Below are 25,142 nucleotides of genomic sequence, written 5' to 3' on the forward strand. Positions count from 1 at the left end.
TACGGCTTATTTACACACATTACGAAGTTATATAACTTTGTAATGTGTGTTAAAGTTACACTGTCACCCCCTTTTTGCATTCTGACATCTCTACACAGGTGTAAAGGGTAAATTTAGCGTTTTTCATACCTTATTTCATATCATACGTCATGGTGTTTGTTCAAGTAAAAAGTGATCTTTTATGAACAGCAGATTGTATTAAGTGGGCGTGGCCTCGTTGCATTAGCGCCACTTAGCCCTGCCTACAACGGCACAGTTGGCCCCGCCCCGCCAACCAATGGCCGACGTAAAGGGGGTGGGATCTAGACCTTTCGGCCAGCCTGTTCCAATGGCCGACGGGGCGGGGCCAACTGTGGTGTTGTGGGTGGGGCTAAGTGGCGCTAATGCCACTTAACACAATCTGCAGTTGATAAAAGATGACTTTTTACTTGAACAAGCACCATAACGTATGATATAAAATAAGGTGTGAAAACCGCTCTGACACTTTAACCCCTTAAGGACCGGGCCTGAAATGGCCTTAAGCATCGGAGCAAATTTTTTGAATATGACCTGTGTCACTTTATTCATTAATAACTTCGGGATGCTTTTACCTATCCAGCCGATTCTGAGATTGTTTTCTCGTGACGTATTGTACTTCACAATTCTAGTAAATTGAAGTCGATACTTATAACGAATCTTTATGAAAAAAACCAAAATAGCATGAAAAATTGTAAAAAAATGCATTTTTCCAACTTTAAAACTTTTCTGCTTATACAGAAAATGGTTATACCACATAAATTATATATTAAATAGCATTAGCAACATGTCTTCTTTATGTTGGCGGCATTTATTAAACTATATTTCATTTTTTTTAGACAATAGAAAGTGTAAAACATTAGCAGCAAATTTCAAAATCAGATATTTTTATGGACCTGTTCAGGTTTAAAGTGTATTTGAGGGGACTGTGTGTTAGCCCCACAAAGCACCCCATTTCAGAAACTGCACCCCCCAAACTCTGCAAAAGCACATCCAGAAAGTTTTTTAACCCTTTAGGGGAGTCACAGAAATAAAAGCTGTGTGTAAGAAATTAGAAAATTTTTGAGATTTTATTGCATTATGTTTCATAATTATGAACTTATTACTAGAGAAATGCACCCCAATATTTATTGCCCCGTTTCTGCAGTTTATAGAAATACCCCATATGTGGCCCTATTGCGCTATTTGACGCAACCACAAGCCTCAGATATAAAGGAGCGCCTAGTGAATTTCAATGGCTCCATTATATTTGGTCATTTCTGACTGTACTTCTTCAGGTTGGCAGAGGCTCTGGGGTGCCAAAACCTAAAAAACACCCCTAAAGGGACACCATTTAGAAAACTACACCCCTCAAGGAATGTAACAAGGGGTGCGGTGAGCATCTGGACCCCGCAGGTGCTTCACAGATTTTCCAAACAATGTGGCGTGAAAAAAGAGAAAAGTATTTTTTACACTAAAACGTTGTTCTAGCCTTCAATTTTTCATTTTCACAAAGGGATAAAAGGAAAAAAAAAACACAAAACATGTAGCGCAGTTTCTCCCGAGTGCGGAAATACCCCACATGTGGACATATAGTGCCAACCGGGCGCAGGACGAGCCTCCAAAGGGAAGGAGCGCCAATTGGCTTTTGGAAGCTGGATTTCACTGGAATGGATTTCAAGGGCCACGTCGCATTTACAGAGCCCTCGTGCTGCCAAAACACTGGAACCCCCCACAAGTGACCCCTTTCTGGAAACTACACCCCTCAAGGAATCTAACAAGGGGTGCAGTGAGCATATGGACCCCACTGGTGACGGGCACAAATGTGGAACAATGTGACGTGAAAGTGAAAAATTTCATTTTTTCACTTTCACGGCACAAATGTGCCCATCATCAAGGGGTCCATATCCTCATTGCACCCCTTGTTAGGTTCCTTGAGGGGTGTAGTTTCCAGAATGGGGTCACTTGTGGGGGGTTTCCACTGTCTTGGCAGCACGAGGGCTCTGTAAATGCGACATGGCGTTCATCATCCATTCTAGCAAAATCCAACCTCCAAAATCCAAATGGCGCTCCTTCCCTTCGGAGGCTTGTCCTGCGCCCACATGGCGCTTTATGTCCACATGTGGGATATTTACGGACTCGGGGGAAATTGCTCTACACATTTTGTGTTTTTTTTTTTTTTTCTCTTTTAACCCCTTGTGAAAATGATAAATTCAAGGCTAAACCAACATTATGGTGTAAAAAATGTAATATTTCATTTTCACGCCACATTGTTCCACATTTGTACCCGTCACCAGTGGTGTCCATATGCTCACTACACCCCTTTTTACATTCCTTGAGGGGTGTAGTTTCCATAATGGGGTCACTTGTGGGGGGTTTCAACTAGGGCTGGGCGGTATACCGCAAAAATACCGATACCGTCACTGGCGTTTGTTAACCGACCTCAACTTAGCCAGGACGGTATCTGCGGTAATTTTGTATTTCCCGGAGAGCTCCTGCACGCAGTCGCGGCCCAGCGTGAGCGCTGCACGTTATGTGCAGGGACGCCGGAATCAGAGCGGGAGGTGGAGGAGCAGCAGGGCCCAGGTGAGAATGCCCGAGTGCACAGCCCTCCCCCCGCACCCGTCCAGTCTGAGCGCCCGCCCTCCCCCTGTCCCGTCCGACGTCCCTGCACACACAGGACATTAACGTGCAGCGCTCGCCGGGAGGGGGAGTTGGGGGACCGGCACCAGTCCTGCCCGAGCGCCCTTCTCCTCCGGCCGGCGAGCGCTGCACGTTAATGTCCTGTGTGTGCAGGGACACTGGTGTGCACGCAGGAAGTGGAGGAGCAGCAGGGTCCAGGGGAGAATGTTCCTGAGTGCACAGCCCTCCCCCTGTCCCGCCGATCCTGTCCCGTCTGGCGTCCCTGCACACACAGGACATTAACATGTGCAGCGCTCACCGGCCGGAGGAGAAGGGCGCTCGGACAGGACTGGTGCCGGTCAACCCCCCCCCCTCCTCCCGGCGAGCGCTGCACATTAATGTCATGTGTGTGCAGGGACGCCGGTCAGATCTCAAGGTGGAGGAGCATATGCATGCAGCTCCCTGTATACCCATCCACCCCTGCCCGCCCCCCCTGTGTACCCATCCACCCCTGCCGGCCCCCCTGTGTACCCATCCACCCCTGCCGGCCCCCCTGTGTACCCATCCACACCTGCCGGCCCCCCTGTGTACCCATCCACCCCTGCCGGCCCCCCTTTGTACCCATCCACCCCTGCCGGCCCACCTGTGTACCCATCCACCCCTGCCGGCCCACCTGTGTACCCATCCACCCCTGCCGGCCCCCCTGTGTACCCATCCACCCCTGCCGGCCCATCTGTGTACCCATCCACCTCTGCCCGCCCCCCCGTAAACCCATACACTCCTGCCCGCCTCCCCGTAACCCCTGCCCACCTCCCCGTAGAGGAGATAGATAGGGAATAGATAGATAGGGAATAGATAGATAGGGAATAGATAGATAGGGAATAGATAGATAGGGAATAGATAGATAGGGAATAGATAGATAGGGAATAGATAGATAGGGAATAGATAGATAGGGAATAGATAGATAGGGAATAGATAGATAGGGAATAGATAGATAGGAGATAGATAGGAAGTAGATAGATAGAAGATAGATAGATATAGATAAAGCAGCAAGAGTCCGCAGCACACCAGCATGTAGTGAAGAGTGGTTCATTCCATCAAATAAGGTGCAGGATACGACGTTTCAATTCACTCCAGAATCATTTTCAAGCATGCTTATCTCTTCACTGTATGCTGGTGTGCTGCGGACTCTTGCTGCTTTGTATTTTGGGATCCCCTGCCGAAGGCCTTTCTGTGTTCAGCACCCTCTACTTCAGCCTTGGATGTGCGTCTGTCACCCTGGATAGGTAGGTAGATAGATATGAGATAGATAGATAGGAGATAGATGATAGATAGATGATAGACAGATAGGAGATAGATAGATGATAGACAGATAGGGAATAGATAGATAGATAGATAGATAGGGAATAGATAGATAGATAGATAGGGAATAGATAGATATCTTTACAGCGTGTCAGTGCAGTGCCATCTACAGCCCCCTATAATGTACGTCCCTGTATTGTCACCTGTATATACTATATACCCATCATATATACTCTGGGTACCTATAGTACATAGCTATATACCTGTATATACACGTCCTGTACAGGGCTCCAGATGGCGACCAAAATGGTCGCCAATGCGACTGATATTTTGCAAATGGCGCCCAGATTTATTAATCTGTGCGCCATTTGCGACTGGCCCCGGCGGCGGCGCGCTGTCTCTTTAAGATGCGCGGCTGATGCGCGGCTGCCGGGGGTGTCCCGTCCTATCCCCGGCAGCGCGGCACATCAGTGAGCTGCCTGGGGCCCTGACTTCCGGCACAGGAAGCGCGCGTCAGAGACGCTTCCTGTGTCAGAAGTCACAGCCCCGGCGTACAGGGAGCTCACTGATGCGCCGCGCTGCCGGGGATAGGACGGGACACCCCCGGCAGCCGCGCATCAGCCGGGGACAGCGTCCGAAGAAGAAGAGGATCGCCGGGGGAGCGGGTTGTCAGGTGAGTTTGTGTGTTTTTTTTTTTTAAATACTGCTTAGCATAGAGGAAAGGGGGGGCATCTATAATGGGGGGAGAAGAGAGTGCCATCTATAATGGGGGGAAGAGAAGGGGGGGCATCTATAATGGGGGGAGAAGAGGGGCCATCTATAATGGGGGGAGAAGAGAGTGCCATCTATAATGGGGGGAGAAGAGAGTGCCATCTATAATGGGGGGAGAAGAGAGTGCCATCTATAATGGGGGGAGAAGAGAGTGCCATCTATAATGGGGGGAGAAGAGAGTGCCATCTATAATGGGGGGAGAAGAGGGGCCATCTATAATGGGGGGAGAAGAGAGTGCCATCTATAATGGGGGGAGAAGAGAGTGCCATCTATAATGGGGGGAGAAGAGAGTGCCATCTATAATGGGGGGAGAAGAGAGTGCCATCTATAATGGGGGGAGAAGAGAGTGCCATCTATAATGGGGGGAGAAGAGAGTGCCATCTATAATGGGGGGAGAAGAGAGTGCCATCTATAATGGGGGGAGAAGAGAGTGCCATCTATAATGGGGGGAGAAGAGAGTGCCATCTATAATGGGGGGAGAAGAGAGTGCCATCTATAATGGGGGGAGAAGAGAGTGCCATCTATAATGGGGGGAGAAGAGAGTGCCATCTATAATGGGGGGAGAAGAGAGTGCCATCTATAATGGGGGGAGAAGAGAGTGCCATCTATAATGGGGGGAGAAGAGAGTGCCATCTATAATGGGGGGAAGAGAAGGGGGGGCATCTATAATGGGGGGAGAAGAGAAGGGGGGGGCATCTATAATGGGGGGACAAGAGAGTGCCATCTATAATGGGGGGAAGAGAAGGGGGGGCATCTATAATGGGGGGAGAAGAGGGGCCATCTTCAAGGGGGGGAGAGGGGGCTAGCTATAAGGGGAGGGGGTATCTATAAGGGGGGGAGAAAAGGGCATCTATAATGGGGGGGAGGAGGGGGCATCTTTAATGGGGAGGAGGGGGCATCTATAATGGGGGTAGAGGGGGTCATCTATAAGGGGAGGGGGTATCTATAAGGGGGGGAGAAGAGGGGGCATCTATAATGGGGGTAGAGGGGGTCATCTATAAAAGGAGGGGGTCATCTATAAGGGGAGGGGGCCATCTATAAGTGTAGGGCAAACTGGCTGCAGACACTGGGAGATAGATATATGCACAATTATTATTATCAGGGCCCCTCAGGTGTCTGTATTGTAGGGGGTCACTTGCATTAGTCACTAGGTGAGAGATATATCTATCTATATACACATCTTGTGGGGGGTCACTATGGCTGCAGTCATAAGTCTAGCTCAGTATGTATAGACTGTTGCAAGCTTTTAAAGGGAACCTGTCACCCACCGTTAGAACCCCCTATACTCACCTCATCGCGCCGGGTCCCGCTTCTGAAGATGGTCGGGTCACGGAGATCTCAGCCGCTGCAGCCCGGCGCGCACACTGAGAGATGAGTCCAACACTCATAGAGAATGACTGAGCGCTGGACTCTCCCATCATTCTCTATGAGCGTTGGACTCATCTCTCAGCGCACGTCGGGCTGCAGCGGCTGAGATCTCCGTGACCCGACCATCTTCAGAAGCGGGACCCGGCGCGATGAGGTGAGTATAGGGGGGTTGGGAGCCTGTCACCCCGTCACCGGGGGTGACAGGTTCCCTTTAAGATCAAGTTCAGAAGAGTAAGCCTCATTAAAAGGCTAGCCAAGTGAGGCTGAAGTACTGAGTCAGATGTATATGGTTGTCAGACTGTATATGGTTGTCAAGTTGCAAGTTTCCATGTTGAACATTTTCAAACTAAGAAAAGAAAGGATCTAAAGGAGGAGGAGGCTGCCGCGGCCTCTGCACACAGTAAGTCCCATGTAACATAACATTAATTTTACATGGTTTAAAATGTTGGCGACCAAATATTCTATTTGGCGCCTAAATTTTTCAGGTTAGGAGCCAATGGCTCCTAGGTAAATTTTTTAGTCTGGAGCCCTGCTGTAGTGTGCACATAGCTGTATGCCGTATACCTGTATATACATGTCCTGTAGTGTGTACCTAGCTTGGGTTGCTGCTCATTGAGTTACTGTACTTTTTTTAACTTTATTGAAACAAACTATCCCCAGTTTGGCACGGCCGAATGGGTGTGGCTTGTAAAAGGGGTCTGGCTTACAAAGGGGGCGTGTCATAGTTATCGTCCAATTATCGTTACCGCAGCTACATATGCGATAAACCGCGATATTGATTTAGGCCAATATCGCCCAGCCCTAGTTTCAACTGTCTTGGCAACACAGGGGCCTTTTAAATGCAACATGGCCCCTTGAAATCCATTCCAGCCAAATCCAGCCTCAAAAAACCAAATGGCGCTCCTTCCCTTTGGAGGCTTACCCTGCACCCGCATGGCGCTTTATGTCCACATGTGGGGTATTTCCGTACTCAGGGGAAATTGCTTTACACATTTTGTGTGTTTTTTTTTTTTTTTGTTTGTTTTTTTAAATCTTTTAGCCCCTTGTGAAAATGAAAAAACCATGACAAGATCAATGATTTAGAGTAAAAATTAAAAAAAAAAAATACACTAAATGTTGGTCTAGCCTTGATTTTTTTTTCCATTTCCACAAGGGGTTAAAAAAGGAAATAAACGCAAAACGTGTAGGGTAATTTTCCCTGAGTACGAAAATACCCCACATGTGGACATAATGTGCCATATGGGCACAGGGCAAGCCGCCAAAGGGACAGAGCGCCATTTAGAGGCTTGAATGGAGGATGGAGGCCATGTCTCAATTACAAAGCTCCTGTGCTGCCAGGACAGTAGAAACCCCCCACAAGTGACACCATTCTGGAAATTACACCCCATAAGAAATCTAACGTGGGGTACAGTGAGCATATGGACCCCACTGGTGACGGGCACATGTGTAGAACATGTGCCGTGAAAATAAAAAATACAATTTTTTTTTTATTTTCACGTCCCAAATGTGGCCGTCACCAGGGGGCCATATACTTGCTGCCCCCCTTGTTAGATTCCTTATGGGTCGTAGTTTCCAGAATGGGGTCACTTGTGGGGGGTTTCTACTGCCCTGGCATCAGAGGGTTTATTATTGCATCATGGCATCCTCTAATGGGAATGGCGGCCATGCCTATTTAGCTGGGGAAAAGGGACAATTCTAATTTATTTGGGGGTATTAGGCCAATTATTAGTTTATAAGGTTAAAAATGACAGGTGTCCATCAAATTCAACCTGTGTTGATCCAGAGGAAGGCAAAAAAAACCCTCGTAAGGCAGACGACAGTAGCCTCATCACAGGGAAAAAAATTGTTCCCGACTCCATAATGGCGATCAGAATAATCCCTGGATCAACGTGACCCCTGAAATAGGAATAAGGGAAGGAATTTAGATAATGTGGAACACCCAATGACGTGTAGTACGCCTTGAAGCGATCCAGTATGCAGAGGTGATCAGGACAGGCGTCACACTGGAAAATGGTGTCCTTCCTGATCACCCTATTACGGCACACTCTGCACTTCTGGGGTCTCCCGTTCTCCTGTGTGTGGGACGTCACCTGGAAAATGTTGCCCTGGTGCGATATGGGGTCCTTCATATCCAGAAGCGCTGGGTCCGCTCCATGGCTGCTAAATATTAGGGCTCTATTACTACTTCTGATATTTTTGGATCGTGCTGCAAGCTACAGTAGCTCGGGCAGCGAGGGACCGGAAGAGGGGGGTGCTGGTATAAAAGTCATCCCAGTACAGGTGGTGGTGAGCTTTATCCAGCAGTTGGAAGATCAGTTCCCGAATGATCTCCCCACTAACTCTGAGGATGGTGGGGGGCATGGTGGGGGCTGGATTTGGGTGTCCCTTCCTATATACACTCTAAGGGTACGTGCACACTGTGGAATGACGAAGGATAACCCTTTGTGCATTCCGCAGCTGGCACCCACCGGCGGACTAATGCGGGAGCGCGTCTCCGTCCGTGTCATAGACTCCATTCTATGCTATTCTTTGGACGGACGATGGAATCCGCCCGTGCATAACATGGAGTCTATGACACGGGTAGAGACACGCGCCTGCATCAGTCCGCCGGCGGGTGCCAGCTGCGGAATGCACAAAGGGTTATCCTTCGCCATTCCGCAGTGTGCACGTACCCTATATCTGTAAGTGTACCTTGAGGTACTCTCACAGAGTTAGTAGATTTTCACGCCATACAGTCATCTCTTATTGGGACAGTACTGGCGGAAAAGACGTGTCTGGGAGGCAGCGTACGCTACGCTACCCCCAGATACGTCACTGGAGGATAAGGATGAATGGAGGAACGAAGGATCTCCCCATTTATCCTCACTGGCTGTTTCGGTGTCGGAGGCAATAATAGCGTATGCGTCCGATACCGAAAACACGCCGGGGGCCACTTTTATATAGGGATTGGTATATGGGGTATGTAGTGGTGTAGTGTCAAACTTTATTCAATGTAGTGTAGTGTGGTGTAATGTAGTGTTTTTTTTACAGTAAGTATAAAAAAAAAAAAAAAAAACCTTACGCCAAAAATGGTGTTGCTGATAAGTGCCGCACTTATGTGCTGCTCTTATCAGCAGACCGTGGCAGTAGGATATAGAAAAAAAACACCCTACGCCAAAAAGGAGGAGTTGCTGATTAGCAGTGCACTTTTGTGCGATGCTGATCAACACTCAGCAGCGATAGGGTGCGGAAAATAGAGAAAAAAAACTTTGGGAAAAAAACCCCAAAAAACTTTTATTACATACTGAACATCCCTATAGCTGCTGATAAGTGTATTACACTTATCAGCCGCTAGGGGCAGCTGGAGCCGGAAAAAGCCGAACGGAGACCCGACCAGAAGACGAGGACGCCGCGAACCCGGAAGACGCCGATCAGGACCCCGGGACAACCCCCCATGCCGACAGGGAGAGATGGCCTGCAGTGTATTTCTGCAGGCCATCTCTCCCGATCGCATGCGGCCGGTCCGCGGCGCCCTCTTAAAGGACCCGCATACCGGTACGTCATGGGTCCTTAAGTGACAGTGATCCATGACGTACCGGTACGTCATGGGTCCTTAAGAGGTTAAGTAAGCTAAAAAAAAATTTTCATGGGAGTTGTCCTGAAATGGCCTTAAGGATCGAGGCAAATTTTATGAATATGACCTGTGTCATTTTATTCATTAATAACTTCGGGATGCTTTTACCTATCCGGCTGATTCTGAGATTTTCTCGTGACATATTGTACTTTACAGTATAACAAATGATGTGAAAAATTGCATTTTTCCAACTATGAAACTTTTCTGCTTATACAGAAAATGGTTATGCCACATAAATTATATATTAAATAGCATTAATAATATGTCTACTTTATGTTGGCGGCATTTATTAAACTATCTTTCAATTTTTTTTAGACAATAGAAGGCCTTAAACATTAGCATGAATTTTCCAAATTTTCTGTAAAATTTCAAAATCTGTTTTTTTTAAGGGACCTGTTCAGGTCTAACCCCTTCCCCCAATATGACGTCCAGGGACGTCATGAAAAGCAGTGGCGGAACGCATCATGACGTCCCTGGACGTCATGGCTTCCCTGCCTCCCCCCACTGACCCTATCTAAGATTGAGCAGCAAGAGGAGGCTGTGTGACACAGCCTCCTCCTGCTGCCTCTGCCCGGAGGGGAGCCGCGCTCCCCCCGGGCAGTTAACCCCATAAACGCCACGGTCAATGCGACCGCAGCGTCTATGGGGAGATTCCGTGTCCTCCCGCCGATCGGGCGGCGGGGGGAGGCTGCAGAACGTTGCCTCCCCCCACCGCCACTAACAGTGTGTCCCCCGGCCCCCTCCCCTCGTCCTCCGATACTGGCGGATCGCCGCTATTACTGTTATAGCGGCGATCCGCCGGTAACGGGCATTACCGGCGCCGCCTTACATCTCCCCCCCCAGAGATGGCCTACTACACACAGCGATCGGGGAAACAGCAGGCGTAAATGTATGCCCGTTTGTGTTAAGGCACGGACTGCCGGGGCGTACATTTACGCCCGCTGTCGTTAAGGGGTTAAAAGTTTTGAAATTCCAAATAAACCCTTTAAAGGAGTTCTACTGGATTAAAAAAAAATTATATATGGCTAGGGGCATGCTCCAAGTCTCCACTCATCATTGTTTCCTCTTCCTTCCTTTGACATGTTGTCAGAAATTGTCCCTCTCAGTCAGTCACTGACCCAGGTGCCCAGTTATTGATCCCATGTATAAAAAGACCAGTCTCTGTTGATGAAAAAATAAATAATATGGCTTTTTTTGAAGGCAAGGAGGAAAAAAATTAATAATGGCTATGCTGCATATGTGAATGGGGTTTTAGAAATGTCATCTGCGTATATTGTACGGGTGCGTTCAGACATGGCCGAATTCGCTGCAAAGTCGCTGAAGATAAATGACGTGTAGGGCTGAAAACTGCAGTAAAATTTCCTAGAAAATCTTCTGTAGGGTAGCTTCACACGTACCATGTGAAAATCAAAACGCGCATGTAAAAATCGCACCAAAAACGCAGCGATAAATACGCAGCGTTAAATACGCAGCGATACGGTACGTGTGAAGGCACCCGTATACATGTGACTTTTGTGAAGGATTTTGCTGTGAAATTGATCTCACTGGAAAATGTTGTCATGTCTACATTCATCAGTTTCACACAACAGTATTTGTTTCAGCCTTTTGCATTAGTATTTGTGAGCCGGTCTAGTTGTGATGTAGCAGTACCGCGAGTCGACGCATGGCGCAAGGAAAACCATTTTACAAAACACAGCTTACCATGACTTACATTGTGGTTGTATTTATGTTACTGTGTGTGATTTAAGAGCAAAACACAGTTGTGTTTGGTCACATTTTTCTGATGCCACCTGACCTAAATTATATTCTTTACTCTGCAGGGAAGTCGCCCACGGCTGCAGAATGGACCTGGTCAGCGAGAGAGAATTTCTGAGCAAGTTGATCGGGACAAATATAAGAATTACAACAGTTCATGGATGTTATCAGGGCGAACTGTTGCATATTGATGCCGATCGTGCAATCATGTTAACCAAAGGTATGTAATGAAAAGTTCTTGTGTGTTGTGAAATGTATTCTTCTTAATGTGTTATCCCTACAATAGGTCTGCAGTGTCACATTGTGGGGGAGGCTTACTCTCGGGAGATCCGTCTTTTGGCCTCTATATTGTATACGTGGTTCTGTACACCAGCATGCCTACATTTGGTTGCAGCTGTGCAGGTTATTGCAGGTTTGTCCCAACGACTTGATCTTTACCTATATAATAGGTAAAATATATATATTACCTAATATATAACTGGTAAAAAAATTGACTAATGCAGTCAGAAAACCTTAAATGACATTGGCGAATATGATCTCAGCTTTTATAGGGTTATTTTATGATTTTGTCAGCTCTCATCCTATGTTTGTCAAACCCACAATGGACGAGAGACGCCAGTTCCTATGGTTGGGGGGGGGGGGGGGGGGAGGAGGAGGTCTCAACTTATATCACCTGTGGGTAGGTGATAAGTAATAATCTTGGATAATCTAGTATTAGTAAAGTAGTATTGTTTCTTACTAGCAGGTTGTGTTTACTGTAGTGACCATATTATTTTTATGTCTCTCAGTTACTGCTGAATTGCAGTGCCCTATTTGCTTATACAGTATGTAAGAGATTAGCTAGAGAGACGTAAAAGACATGCTCTGTAACACTGCTGTGAAGTTAGTTGCCCAGGTATCTGTATCCGCACCACATTTTTTTACTGTGAGTTTATCATTTATTGAAGACTGATCTGTTGTGATTCATATATTTCAGTGAAGGATCTAAGCACTGGTAAGACTTCACGTGGAGCAAAACTATTTTTTGGACATGTCATTCGAAAAGGTAATTTGTGATGTGTTAGTATCTGCTGTGTTTATTTTAATGTATACTTTCTGCAGCTGGGGACCGTGGCTATTAGCTGGCACGTAACAACAAAAGAGATTGCACAAATGAATAGGAAAATATAACAAAAGTCTTTATTTGGAATTATAAATTAATAAAATTACACAGAGTGAAGTATGGGATAAAACACAGAGGTCAAAACCAGGCGGGGAGGAAGATATCAGTGTGGTAGGTATCCATCAGAAATTAAAAAGAATCAGTAAGTGGGGTAATTGTTATTACAACATCACCATCTAGTGGTCACTATTAACATAGGAGCCTAAGCCGAATGCACTGTAAATTACTGATTTCACTCTTTTTTTTTTTTTTTTTTTTTTTTTTTTTTTTTTTTACTAATACTTCTATTGTGATTAACCTGTGGAGGGGTTGCATACAGCCCCCCCTCTTCTTCAAAGTGATTTTGCTTTGTAGTTAGGAGTTTTCCTATTCACTTTTTTGGGTCTGTGCATTCGGCTTAGGCTCCTATATTAATAGTGACCACTAGATGGTGATGTTGTAATAACAATTACCCATCTAGTGGTCACTATTAATATAGGAGCGCTCACTCATCGCGGCGCTCCGGTCCCCGGTTCCCGGACGCTTCCGGGTGTCTGACGCCGCCCGAGACGCTACGTCTCAGGGCCACTCAGTGAAGGAGGCGGGATCCGAGCGGACTTCACACGGATCCCGCCTCCTTCACTGAGTGGCTGAGCGGCCCTGAGACGTCTCGGGCGGCGTCAGACACCCGGAAGCGGCCGGGGACCAGAGCGCCGCGATGAGTGAGTCGCCGCTGGAACCGGGTAGGTGAGTGAATGTCTTTTATTTCAGCGACCTCCTCCCCGTTCCCCCCAAAAAAGTGCCCCCACACTGGACAACCCCTTTAATGCTTGTCCACCAACTGATTGGGACTTTTGTGCAGCCAATAAAGTATTATCGGCCAACATTGCTGCTATAGGGAGGGTGTAAAAAGCATAAACATACTCATCTCCTCTGTTCCTCCGTAGCACTGGGATACTGTCTCTGATTATCTCATTGGGGAGGTCCTGTGAGGTCAGGACTGCATGGAATTTGGAAAAGGCAGAAACCAGCTGTCCAGACAGTCCTTTTAAGTTCACATTCAGGTTTACTGAGGAGACAAGTGATTAGGAACACGATGGTCAACAAAAATGAGCAAAAACAAAAATCAGATGGATCTGATACTGACAATGATCTTGGCTTGTAATGTTATGGTCACATGATCAGTATTTTTATCAAGACAAAACAGAGAAGATTATACCATTGTTTATTAAACTAGTGTATTGTTGTATAATCCATGGATTTTGATGTGCTTTAAGTCCTTAGCTTGTTTTTCAAAATATTTTTTTCAGTGGAGTCGGCAGAAGAACCTCCAGCACCTTTTAGTAAGGAACAACAGAAGCCACATGATGAATGGTACATCCCAGCGCCAGTATTGGGCAGTATACAGACCTCTGTTATAGTGTACCTAGAGCCATGGTTAGATGCCGGCTATAGAATTCTTACAGATGTTAGAAATAAAGGTTCTCTATCTGCAGTGCTCAGTTCACTTCATGTTTTTCATACAGTTCCCAACCTGCATCTGGAATTTTTTTATGTTATACAGAGCTGTATAAATGGCAAATTACTGGTATTTTTATTACAATTTAAGGGAAACCTTAAATGTATATGTTGGCAACCTGTCAAATAGTGACACCATATTATACCGTGATGTTCCGTCATCATCATACATTGAGTGTAATGGACTAAATGTGGTCAACTAGTGTCTATATTTCCTGCACATATGCATTTACAGGACTGAAAAGCAGAGCAGACCACAATCCAGTAAACATATATGTGCGATCAGTATACACAGTACATGTAAAAGTACCCTAAGGGGTGAATCTCAACACGATATGACAATAATTCAAGGTATATGCTGCCCCCTGACAGAAAGGGATGTCGCTGTATCCTTTGGTTGTACTGTTAGCGGGTCTAATCCACTAATTTAGCGGGTCTAATCCACTAAGCCTATTTTGGCCTTAATGACCAGGCTCATTTTTCAAAATCTGACCTGTCTCACTTTATGCGCTCATAGCTCAGTGATGCTTTAACGTATGCTAGCGATTCTGAGATTTGGTCACTACTTTGTGTGTTTTTTGTGAAAAACATCAAAATATCATGAAAAATTTGAAAAATTAGCATTTTATGAACTTTGAAATTCTCTGCTTCTAAAAAAAGAAAGTCTTAGCACATAAATTAGTTACTAAGTCACATTACCAATATGTCCTCTTTATTCTGGCTTCATTTCATAAACATTTTACTTTTTTAGGGTGTTACGGGGCTTAGAAATTTATCAGCAAATTACCACATTTTCGTGAAAGTTTCCAAAACTGATTTTTTTAGGGACCAGTTCTTTTTTTTAAGTTGATTTATGAGGCTTGTATACTGGAAACCCCCCATAAGTGACCCCATTTTGAAAACTACACACCTTTAAAGAATTAATCTAGGGGTATAATGAGCATTTTAACCCTACAGGGGCTGGAGCAAAGTATTCACCATTAGGCTGGGTTCACACTATGTATATGAGGCTGTATTTGGTACTCATGTCAGGTCCTCATAGCAACCAAAACCAGGAGTGGATTGAAAACACAGAAAGGCTCTGTCCATACAATGTTGAAATTGAGTGGATGGCCGCCATATAACTGTAAATAACTTCCATTATTTCAATACAACAGCCGTTGTTTTAAAATATCAGCACATATTTGCCATTAAATGACGGCCATCCACTCCATTACAATATTATGTGAACAGAGCCTTTCTGTGTTTTCAATCCACTCCTGGTTTTGGTTGCAATATGAGGATCTGACTTGAGGACCAAATACAGCCTCAAATATACGTAGTGTGAACATAGCCTTAGGCCGTAAAAAATGGAAAATTAAAATTTTCCAATAATATATACATTTAGATTAAAGTTTCTCATTTTAAAAAGGAACATGATAGAAAAAGCACCCCAAAATCTGTAACGCAGGTTCTCATGAGTACAATGGTACCCCATATGTGGGCATAAACCACTGCATGGGCACACAGCGGGGCTCAGAAGGAAGGGAGCACCAATTAGCTTTTTCAATGCAGATTTTGCTGTAGAAGTTTCTGAGCGCCAGGTGCGTTTGCAGAGCCTCTGTAGTGCCAGCGGAGTAAAATATCCCCATAAGTCACCCCACTTTGGAAAGTGCACCCCTCAGAGAATTTATCTTGGGGTGTAATGACCATTTTGACCCCATAGGTATTAGAGGAAAGTATTCAAAAGTAGACAGTAAAAATGAAAAACTCGAATTTTTCCAATAATATGTTCGTTTAGTTTGAAATTTCTCAATTTTACGAGAAACAAGAGAAAAAAATTACCCCAAAATTTATAACGCAGGTTCTCCTGAGTAGAACGGTACCCCATATGTGGGCATAAACCACTGCATGGGCACACAGGAGGGCTCAGAAGGGAAGGAGCGCCAATTAGCTTTTTCAATGCAGATTTTGCTGTAGAAGTTTCTGAGCGCCAGGTGCGTTTGCAGAGCCCCTGTAGTGCCAGCGGAATAAAATCTCCCCATAAGTCACCCCATTTTGGAAAGTGCACCCCTCAGAGAATTCATTTTGGGGTGTGGTGACCATTTTGACCCCACAGCTATTAGAGGAAAGTATTCAAAAGTAGACAGTAAAAATAAAAAACACCAATTTTTTCCAATAATATATTCCTTTAGTTTGAAATTTCTCAATTTATTGAGGAGCAGGAGAGAAAGTTCACCCCAAAATCTGTAACGCAGGTTCTCCTGAGTAGAACGGTACCCCATATGTGGGCATAAACCCCTGTATGGGCACACAGCCGGGCTCAGAAGGAAAGGAGCGCCAATTAGCATTTTCAGTGCAGATTTTTCTGAAGAGGTTTCTGAGCGCCAGGTGCGTTTGCAGAGCCCCTGTAGTGCCAGCGGAGTGAACCCCCCCCCCCCCCCCATAAGACACCCCATTTTGGAAAGTGCACCCCTCAAAGAATTCATCTTGGGGTAGGATGAGCATTTTGACCCCACAGGTATTGGAGGAAAGTATTCAAAATTGGCCAGTAAAAATGAAAAACTCGAATTTTTCCAATAATATGTTCCATTTAGTTTGAAATTTCAAAATTTCACAAGGAACAGGAGAAAAAATGTACCCCGAAATCTGTAACGCAGGTTCTCCTGAGTAGAACAGTACCCCATATGTCCAGATGCTCACCGCACCCCTAGTTACATTCCTTGAGGGGTGTAGTTTTCTGAATGGTGTCCCTTTAGTGGTGTTTTTTTAGGTTTTGGCACCCCAGAGCCTCTGCCAACCTGAAGTGGTACAGTCAGAAATGACCAAATATAATGGAGCCATTGAAATTCACTAGGCGCTCCTTTGTATCTGAGGCTTGTGGTTGCGTCAAATAGCGCAATAGGGCCACATATGGGGCATTTCTATAAACTGCAGAAACGGGGCAATAATTATTGGGGTGCATTTCTTTGGTAATAGGTTCATAATTATGAAAAATATTGGATTACAATAACATCTCTGCACAGAAAATTAAAATTTTAAAATTTCTTACACACTTAGCTTTTATTTCTGTGACTCCCCTAAAGGGTTAAAAAACTTTCTGGATATGCTTTTGCAGAGTTTGGGGGGTGCAGTTTCTGAAATGGGGTGCTTTGTGGGGCTTTCTAACACACAGTCCCCTCAAATACACTTTAAACCTGAACAGGTCCCTAAAAATATCTGATTTTGAAATTTTACCGAAAATTTGGAAATTTGCTGCTAATGTTTTACGCTTTCTATTGTTTAAAAAAAAATGAAAGATAGTTTAATAAATGCCGCCAACATAAAGTAGACATGTTGCTAATGCTATTTAATATATAATTTATGTGATATAACCATTTTCTGTATAAGCAGAAAAGTTTTAAAGTTGGAGAAATGCATTTTTTCACAATTTTTCACGCTATTTTGTTTTTTTTCATAAAGATTTGTTATAAGTATCGACTCCAATTTACTAGAAATGTGAAGTACAATATGTCACGAGAAAACAATCTCAGAATCAGCCGGATAGGTAAAAGCATCCCGAAGTTATTAATGAATAAAGTGACACTGGTCATATTCATAAAATTTACTCCGGTCCTTAAGGCCATTTCAGGCCCGGTCCTTAAGGGGTTAAAGTAATTAGGCATCAATCATTTTATCCTGAAATACCTCTTTAATTCTTTGTTTGCTGTGGTGTCTACTCATGGCTTGATCTAAGGCCTTTGTATTTATGGGATACTTGATGGAACCTACTAATCTTTCTCTTATCCTGTGTCAGTGGTGGCAAGCTGTCACTGAAAGATGTCAGACATGCCCTAGAACCTGTAGAAGTTACTGCAGCGACTCCTCATAAGGTGAAAGAAAGTAATTTACCTGCAATGAACTATCCAGGTATGTTAGATTAGAATTTTATATTAATATAGGTTTCATTCAATTACCTTTTATAGGATATTATGCTCAGAGAAAATATGTGGGGAATTGTCCCCCCTCCTGGAGCCTAACAATTCATTCATTCATACTCCTTCCCCCAGTTTTGAGCCTGCTGCTTTGAGCTGAAGACACAGAAAACTGTGTGTCAGCTGTCACTCAGTCTCCCCCCCCCCCTCCCTTTTGAGACAGCTCATGTAAACACATGCAAACAGCTTCTCTGGACGGCTGTATCTCCACTCTGCAGACTGGGAGGGTGAATCACAGTCGGGTCAATTTGCAAGGGACCTTAGATTATCATGTCTTGCTGGCCAGCGACACTGTTCACATTAGCTGCCTCGGAAAGTAAGGGTAGTATTACATGGGCTGATGAAGGCCCGATAATAACTGTAAACGGCTAAATCGGCGCTCGTTTGCTGGGCCTATTACATGGCCCAATTATCGTTTAACAAGGGATGCATGGACATTGTTACCAATGTCCTTGCAGCCCTTGCTTTTACTTTATACATTACCTGTCCAGGCTGCAGGGCCCCTCTTACGGTCTTCTCCCCAGGTCTCGCACGCTCCAGCTTCAGAGCAGCCTGTCTGAGCTGATGGCCGGCCATGGCAGTCCTGGCCAGTGATTGGCTGAGCGGCCGGTCAGCTCAGACAGGCCGCTCCGAATCTGTAGCACGCAGGACCTGGGGAGAAGACCCCTGCAGTCTTGATAGGTAGTGTAAATCGTCAGTCGCCGGCCGCGCACCGCTAATAAATGTAGCGATGCGTGGTCGGCAATGAATTATGGAATTCCCCCAGTAGGGGGGCATAATATCCCTTTAAATTACATTCTTATATCTTTTATCAACTTTTCACACCACAGTTAATTTTTTAACCATGAAAACATTGCCATGAAGCTGTATTCTTAGATATGCCCAAATATCTTGTAAATAATTTTTTGGGAGGGTTACAAACAATTTTTTTAATTGCAGATGATGATGAAGAAATAAACTACGTTGTGATAGACAACTTCCAGCCAAGGTTTGGGACAGCAGTAGGTATTTATTTTATTTATTTATTATTGTTAAATCGGATCTGTCAGCAGGTATTTCAAGCTTAACCCCTTGCCGCAAAATGACGTTCCTGGAACGTCATGTAAAACAGGTAGTTCCCGCAACATGACGATCCAGGAACGTCATGGCTTCCCTGCCTCCCCCCGCTGTCCCTATAGAAGATCGGGCAGCAGGAGGATGCTATGTCACACAGCATCCTCCTGCTGCCTCTGCCCGGAGGGGAGCCGCGCTCCCCCGGGCAGTTAACCCCATAAATGCCGCGGTCAATGCGACTGCAGCGTCTATGGGGAGATCGGGGGGAGGCTGCAGCACGTTGCCTCCCCCCCCCCCCCACCGCCACAACAAGTGTGTCCCTCGGCCCCCTCCCCTTGTCCCCCGATACCGGAGATCACCGCTATTACCGTTATAGCGGTGATCTCTGGTACCGGGAATTACCGGTGCCGCTGATAGCTTTCATCTTCCCCCACAGTGAATCCACGGTGGGGGGAGATGAAAAATGTCCCCTCAGACCCCAGATCAGCCCCCCTAGTAGGGCGATAACTAACCCGCTCCCTCCCCGGGCGGCCAGCAGATCCAAGATGGCCGCCCCCATCCCTGCGAACAAACGATGTTTGTTCGCAGGGATGGAAATGAATAAATGATCAAAGCCCCATGCTCTCCGCCACCGGAGGTAGCGGAGAGCATGGGGCAGTGATCGAAGACCCCCCCCCGTGTGGTCCCGGAGCAGGCGATCAGCGGTATATACTATATACCGCTGATCGCCTGTTCCCAGTGCAAAGAAGCACTTTTTATCCCCTGTCACCATAAATCATTGGTGACAGGGAATAAAAAGTGTCAGTAAGTCGCCCCCCACCCCCCCTGTAACCCCCCGCCCCCCAATCACCCCCCCTTCCCCATATACTCACCTGATCCTGGAGCTCATTCCTCCTCGACGTCCTGGCTGGTTATGAAGTGCGCATGCGCTCCACAACCAGCCAATTTGGTCTCTGTCACTGAACTATGATTACTGTGATAGAAAATATCACAGTAATCATAGTAATACAGTGAAAATGAATGTGTAAAAGTACAAAAAGTGACAAACATACAAAAAAATAAAACACACACTTTTTATTATAGTAATAATTGCAGTTTACTCCCAGATTACCCCTAACCCCCCCAGATTGCCCGTAACCACTCCCGGTTTCCCGTAATCACGCCAGATTGCACGTAACCACCGCACGTTGCCCGTAACCACCGCACATTGACCGTAACCACCCCCGGTTTCCCGTAATCGCGCCAGATTACACGTAACCACCGCACATTGCCACTGACCACCGCACGCTGCCACTGACCACCACATGTTACCTCTGACATCGCACACTGCCTCTAACCACCCGACACTGCCTGTAACCACCGCACGCTGCCTGTAACCACCGCACGCTGCCTGTAACCACCGCACGCTGCCTCTAACCACCGCACGCTGCCTCTAACCACCGCACGCTGCCTCTAACCAACCCAAATTGCCAATGAGCCCCTCACTTTCCCCTGCACTTTCCAAAATGGGGTGACTTATGGCGAGATTTTACTCTGCTGGCACTACAGGGGCACTGCAAACGCACCTGGCGCTCAGAAACTTCTTCAGCAAAATCTGCACTGAAAATGCTAATTGGCGCTCCTTCCCTTCTGAGCCTCGCTGTGTGCCCATACAGTGGTTTATGCCCACATATGGGGTACCGTTCTACTCAGGAGAACCTGCGTTACAGATTTTGGGGTGAATGTTCTCTCCTGTTCCTCGTGAAATTTCAAAATTTCTAACTAAACAAACATATTATTGGAAAAATTTTAGTTTTTCATTTTTACTTTCTACTTTTGAATACTTTCCTCTAATACCTGTGAGGTCAAAATGCTCACCACACCCCAAAATGAATTCTTTGAGGGGTGTACTTTCCAAAATGGGGTGACTTATGGGGAGATTTTACTCTGCTGGCACTACAGGGGCGCTGCAAACGCATCTGGCGCTCAGAAACTTCTTCCGCAAAATCTGCACTGAAAATGCTAATTGGCGCTCCTTCCCTTCTGAGCCCTGCTGTGTGCCCATACAGAGGTTTATGCCCACATATGGGGTACCGTTGTATTCAGAAGAACCTACGTTACAGATTTTTGGGTACTTTTTTTTCTACTGTTCCTCGTGAAATTGAGAAATTTCAAACTAAACTAACATATTATTGGAAAAATTCAGGTTTTTCATTTTAACTGTCTAATTTTGAATACTTTCCTCTAATACCTGTGGGGTCAAAATGGTCACCACACCCCAAAATGAGTTCTTTGAGGGGTTTACTTTCCAAAATGGGGTGACTTATGGCGGTTTTTCTCTCTGCTGGCACTACAGGGGCACTGCAAACGCACCTGGCGCTCAGAAACTTCTTCAGAAAAATCTGCATTAACCCCTTAACGACATCGGGCGTAAATTTACGCCCTGATGCCGGTAATGGAGTTCAGAGCGGGGCCGCGCGGCGGCCCCGCTCTGAACCGCGCCGGTCCCGGGTGCCGCGTGTAGCCCGGGACCGTAGGTATTAGCGGGCACGGTCCGATCGCCGTGCCCGCTAATACAGTAATCGGATGCAGCTGTCAAAGTTGACAGCTGCATCCGATTACCGGACGCAGCGTCATCCCTGGTGTCTAGTGGGGAGATCGCTCCTCCGGGATGTTGTCCCGGAGGAGCGATCTCCGCAAATGAAGCCGGCCGGGGACCGCTCCAAGATGGCGCCGTCCCCGGCTCGGCACTCGTTTACTTCCGGCTGCAGCAGCCGGAAGTAAACGAGTGCCTATCTCATGGATCTCTGCAGCATATCTATGCTGCAGAGATCTCAATGAGAGATCAAAGCACTTATACTAGAAGTCCCCCAGGGGGGCTTCTAGTATAAGTGTAAAAGTAAAAAAAAAGTGTTGTTAATAGTAAAAATCCCCCTCCCCTAATAAAAGTCTGAATCACCCCCCTTTTCCCAGGTTATAAATAAAAGTAAATAAATAAATACATAAACAAACATGTTTGCTATCGCCGCGTGCGTAATCGCCCGAACTATTAATTAATCACATTCCTGATCTCGCACGGTAAATGGCGTCAGCGCAAAAAAATCCCAAAGTGCAAAATTGTGCATTTTTGGTCGCATCAAATCCAGAAAAATTGTAATAAAAAGCGATCAAAAAGTCGTATATGCACAATCAAGGTACCGATAGAAAGAACACATCATGGCGCAAAAAATGACACCTCGCACAGCCCCATAGACCAAAGGATAAAAGCGCTATAAGCCTGGGAATGGAGCGATTTTAAGTGTTGTATATTTGTTGACAATGGTTTAAATTTTTTACAGGCCATCAGATACAATATAAGTTATACATGTTACATATCGTTGTAATCGTAACGACTTGAGGAACATGCATAACAAGTCAGTTTTACCCCAGGGCGAATGGCGTAAAAACACATTTCCCCCAAATAAACAAAATGCGTTTTTTTTTTCAATTTCACCACACTTTGAATTTTTTTCTGGTTTCGCAGTGTACTTTATGGAAAAATTCAGCCTGTCATTGCAAAGTACAATTAGTGACGCAAAAAATAAGGGCTCATGTGGGTCTCTAGGTGGAAAAATGCAAGTGCTATGACCTTTTATGCACAAGGAGGAAAAAACGAAAACGCAAAAATCGAAATTTGCTCTGTCCTTAAAGGGTTAAAAAAGCTTATTGGCGCACCCTTCCTTCTGAGCCCCGCTGTGTGCCCATACAGTGGTTTACCCCCACATATGGGGTACTGTTGTACTCAGGAGAACATGCGTTACAAATTTTGGCATGCTTTTTTTCTCATGTTTCTTTTGAAAATGAGAAACTTTAATCTAAACGTATATATTATTGGAAAATTAAAATTTTCCATTTTTTTACGGCCTAATGGTGAACACTTTCCTCCAGCCCCTGTAGGGTTAAAATGCTCAATATACCCCTAGATTAATTCTTTAAGGTGTCTAGTTTCCAAAATGGGGTCACTTATGGGGGCTTCCAGTATACAAGCCTCCTAAATCCATTTAAAAAAAGAACTGGTCCCTAAAAAAAAATCCATTTTGGAAATTTCATGAAAATTTGATAATTTGCTGATACATTTCTAAGCCCCGTAACACCCTAAAAAAGTAAAATATATTTACCAATTTATGCCAAAATAAAGAAGACATATTGAAATTTGATTTAGTAACTAATTTATGTGCTATGACTTCCTTTTTTAAGAAGCAGAGAATTTCAAAGTTCATAAAATGCAAATTTTTCAAATTTTTCATGACATTTTGATGTTTTTCACAAAAAAAAACAAAGTAGTGACCAAATTTTGCCACTAACATAAAGTGCCATATGTGATGAAAAAACAATCTCAGAATCGCTAGCATACGTTAAAGCATCACTGAGCTATAAGCGCATAACGTGAGACAGGTCAGATATGAAAAAATAAGCCTGGTCATTAAGGCCAAAACAGGCTTTAGAGGCAAGGGGTCAAAGGAGCTGCACTGCGCTCTGGCGCGTATATTCTCCAGCGATGTTCGGTGCTTCATTACAGTCCTGCCACGCTGTTCAAATCCTGCGCGCGTTCACGTCGCCGCTCTTCTGACCCCTCTTCTGTCTTTTAACCCCTTCCCGCATCAGTCGGTAAATGTACGTCCTGATGCAGGAGGGTGGTTCAGAGAGGGATCACGTGGCAGCCCCGCTCGGAACCGCCGCAATCTTGGGTGCTATCTGTAGCCCGAGACTGTAAGTTTTAATATAGAACAAATGGCGTAAATACAAGACACCCCCCCCCCCCCCCCCCCCAAAAAAAAAAAAAAAAAACAGACAGGAAGCAGTCACCAGGAATTTTTTCATAAGTAGGCCGGACTTCACATCATCTTCAGTTCAGTTTCCTGTCTGTCGAGCAGGAGGCGGCGGTGCTGGAGCACCGCTGCAGGTTACCAGGTTTTTTTTCACCAGGATATGAGCTGAGGAACCCCGGGGATTTGGTGTACCTGTGATGCCGGCGAATTCTGCCAGCGTAAGTCCTTTCACATGGAGGCCGCATGGTAGTATGTGGGTCCGGCTCTCCCAGTGTCGCTCCGGTCAGTTCCCCCTCTGTCTTCTCCGTCGGTCCGGAGAGGGTGCCGCACATGCCACATGTTCCACGGGTCCCGGGCAGTCGGCGCTGCTTCCGTGGACGTTGGCAGGCGCAGTGTAGCTATGCACCTGCACGCTGACGTACTTTCGCCATGTCATGTCACCGGAGGTGGCGGGGCTTCTGGGTTGCCGGTTGCAGTGTTTTTGGTGCGGGCGCTGCTAGGGAGTTGATGGGGGTGACTAGGCCATGGCTGGCCCTCTATGGGGGTGAGTGGCCACCGCGAGGTGGTGGTGGTGGGGGTCGGAGTCTGCTGTGATGACTGGCGGGGCGGTACATTCAAAAAGACCGGACCACAGCCTGCTCTGGAGTCCGGACAGTCTGTGGTCGTTTTCTCAGCTGTCCAGCCTGCTGCATCTGCTGCATTCCCTCATGGATGGAGAGAAGTCAGCACAACCCTCGGGTGCTCAAGCCCAGGAGACCACGTCCGAGGTTCTGGTCGGGGGAGAGGGGTTAAAAATCCCAACATTTATTTTTGGGATTGGTATTTATTTCAGTTTGTTATTTTGTAGGGGGAATCCTCCTGCAGATCTAAAAGAAAGGAATGTGCAATGTGTAGAGCGGTGCTCCATTCTCATTATTCTAAATCACTTTGCAGCGCCTGTTTAACTAAAGTAATGGAAGAACAAGCCCCAACCTTTTATGCAGAATATCAAAGGCATCATACGGGACGAGATTAAGGCTAGTTGTAAGTCCAAATCTAAGAAGCCTTCTACATCTAGCAGATCTGGTGTCCCTTCAAGGTCCACTGATCCTGTCCCTATTTCGGAATCAGAAGCAGAGGAGGAGGGAGAATGTGAGACCTCTGCTGAATCTTCTCCTGAGGACTTGGCAGGAAAGCCGATGTCTGCCTTTGAGTCTGTAGAGTCACTAGTTAAAGCGGTCAGAAGCACTATGGACATTGAGGAGTCTAAAGTAGAATTATCAACC

At 45.9% G+C, this 25,142-nt stretch overlaps 1 protein-coding gene across 1 annotated transcript in view; it reads left to right on the plus strand.

Annotated features, from left to right (window-relative positions):
• Positions 1–25,142, plus strand: part of LOC138782000 (piRNA biogenesis protein EXD1-like) — a 63,395-nt gene that overhangs the window by 13,212 nt on the left and 25,041 nt on the right. The window contains exons 2-7 of the mRNA XM_069956801.1: positions 11,491–11,645; positions 12,402–12,477; positions 13,514–13,647; positions 13,877–13,940; positions 17,860–17,972; positions 18,977–19,038. Of these exons, the coding sequence (XP_069812902.1) occupies positions 11,491–11,645; positions 12,402–12,477; positions 13,514–13,647; positions 13,877–13,940; positions 17,860–17,972; positions 18,977–19,038 (604 nt within the window). The remainder of the gene's footprint in view (positions 1–11,490; positions 11,646–12,401; positions 12,478–13,513; positions 13,648–13,876; positions 13,941–17,859; positions 17,973–18,976; positions 19,039–25,142) is intronic.

Source organism: Dendropsophus ebraccatus, chromosome 1 (assembly GCF_027789765.1).
Source record: "Dendropsophus ebraccatus isolate aDenEbr1 chromosome 1, aDenEbr1.pat, whole genome shotgun sequence".
Lineage (NCBI taxonomy): Eukaryota > Metazoa > Chordata > Amphibia > Anura > Hylidae > Dendropsophus > Dendropsophus ebraccatus.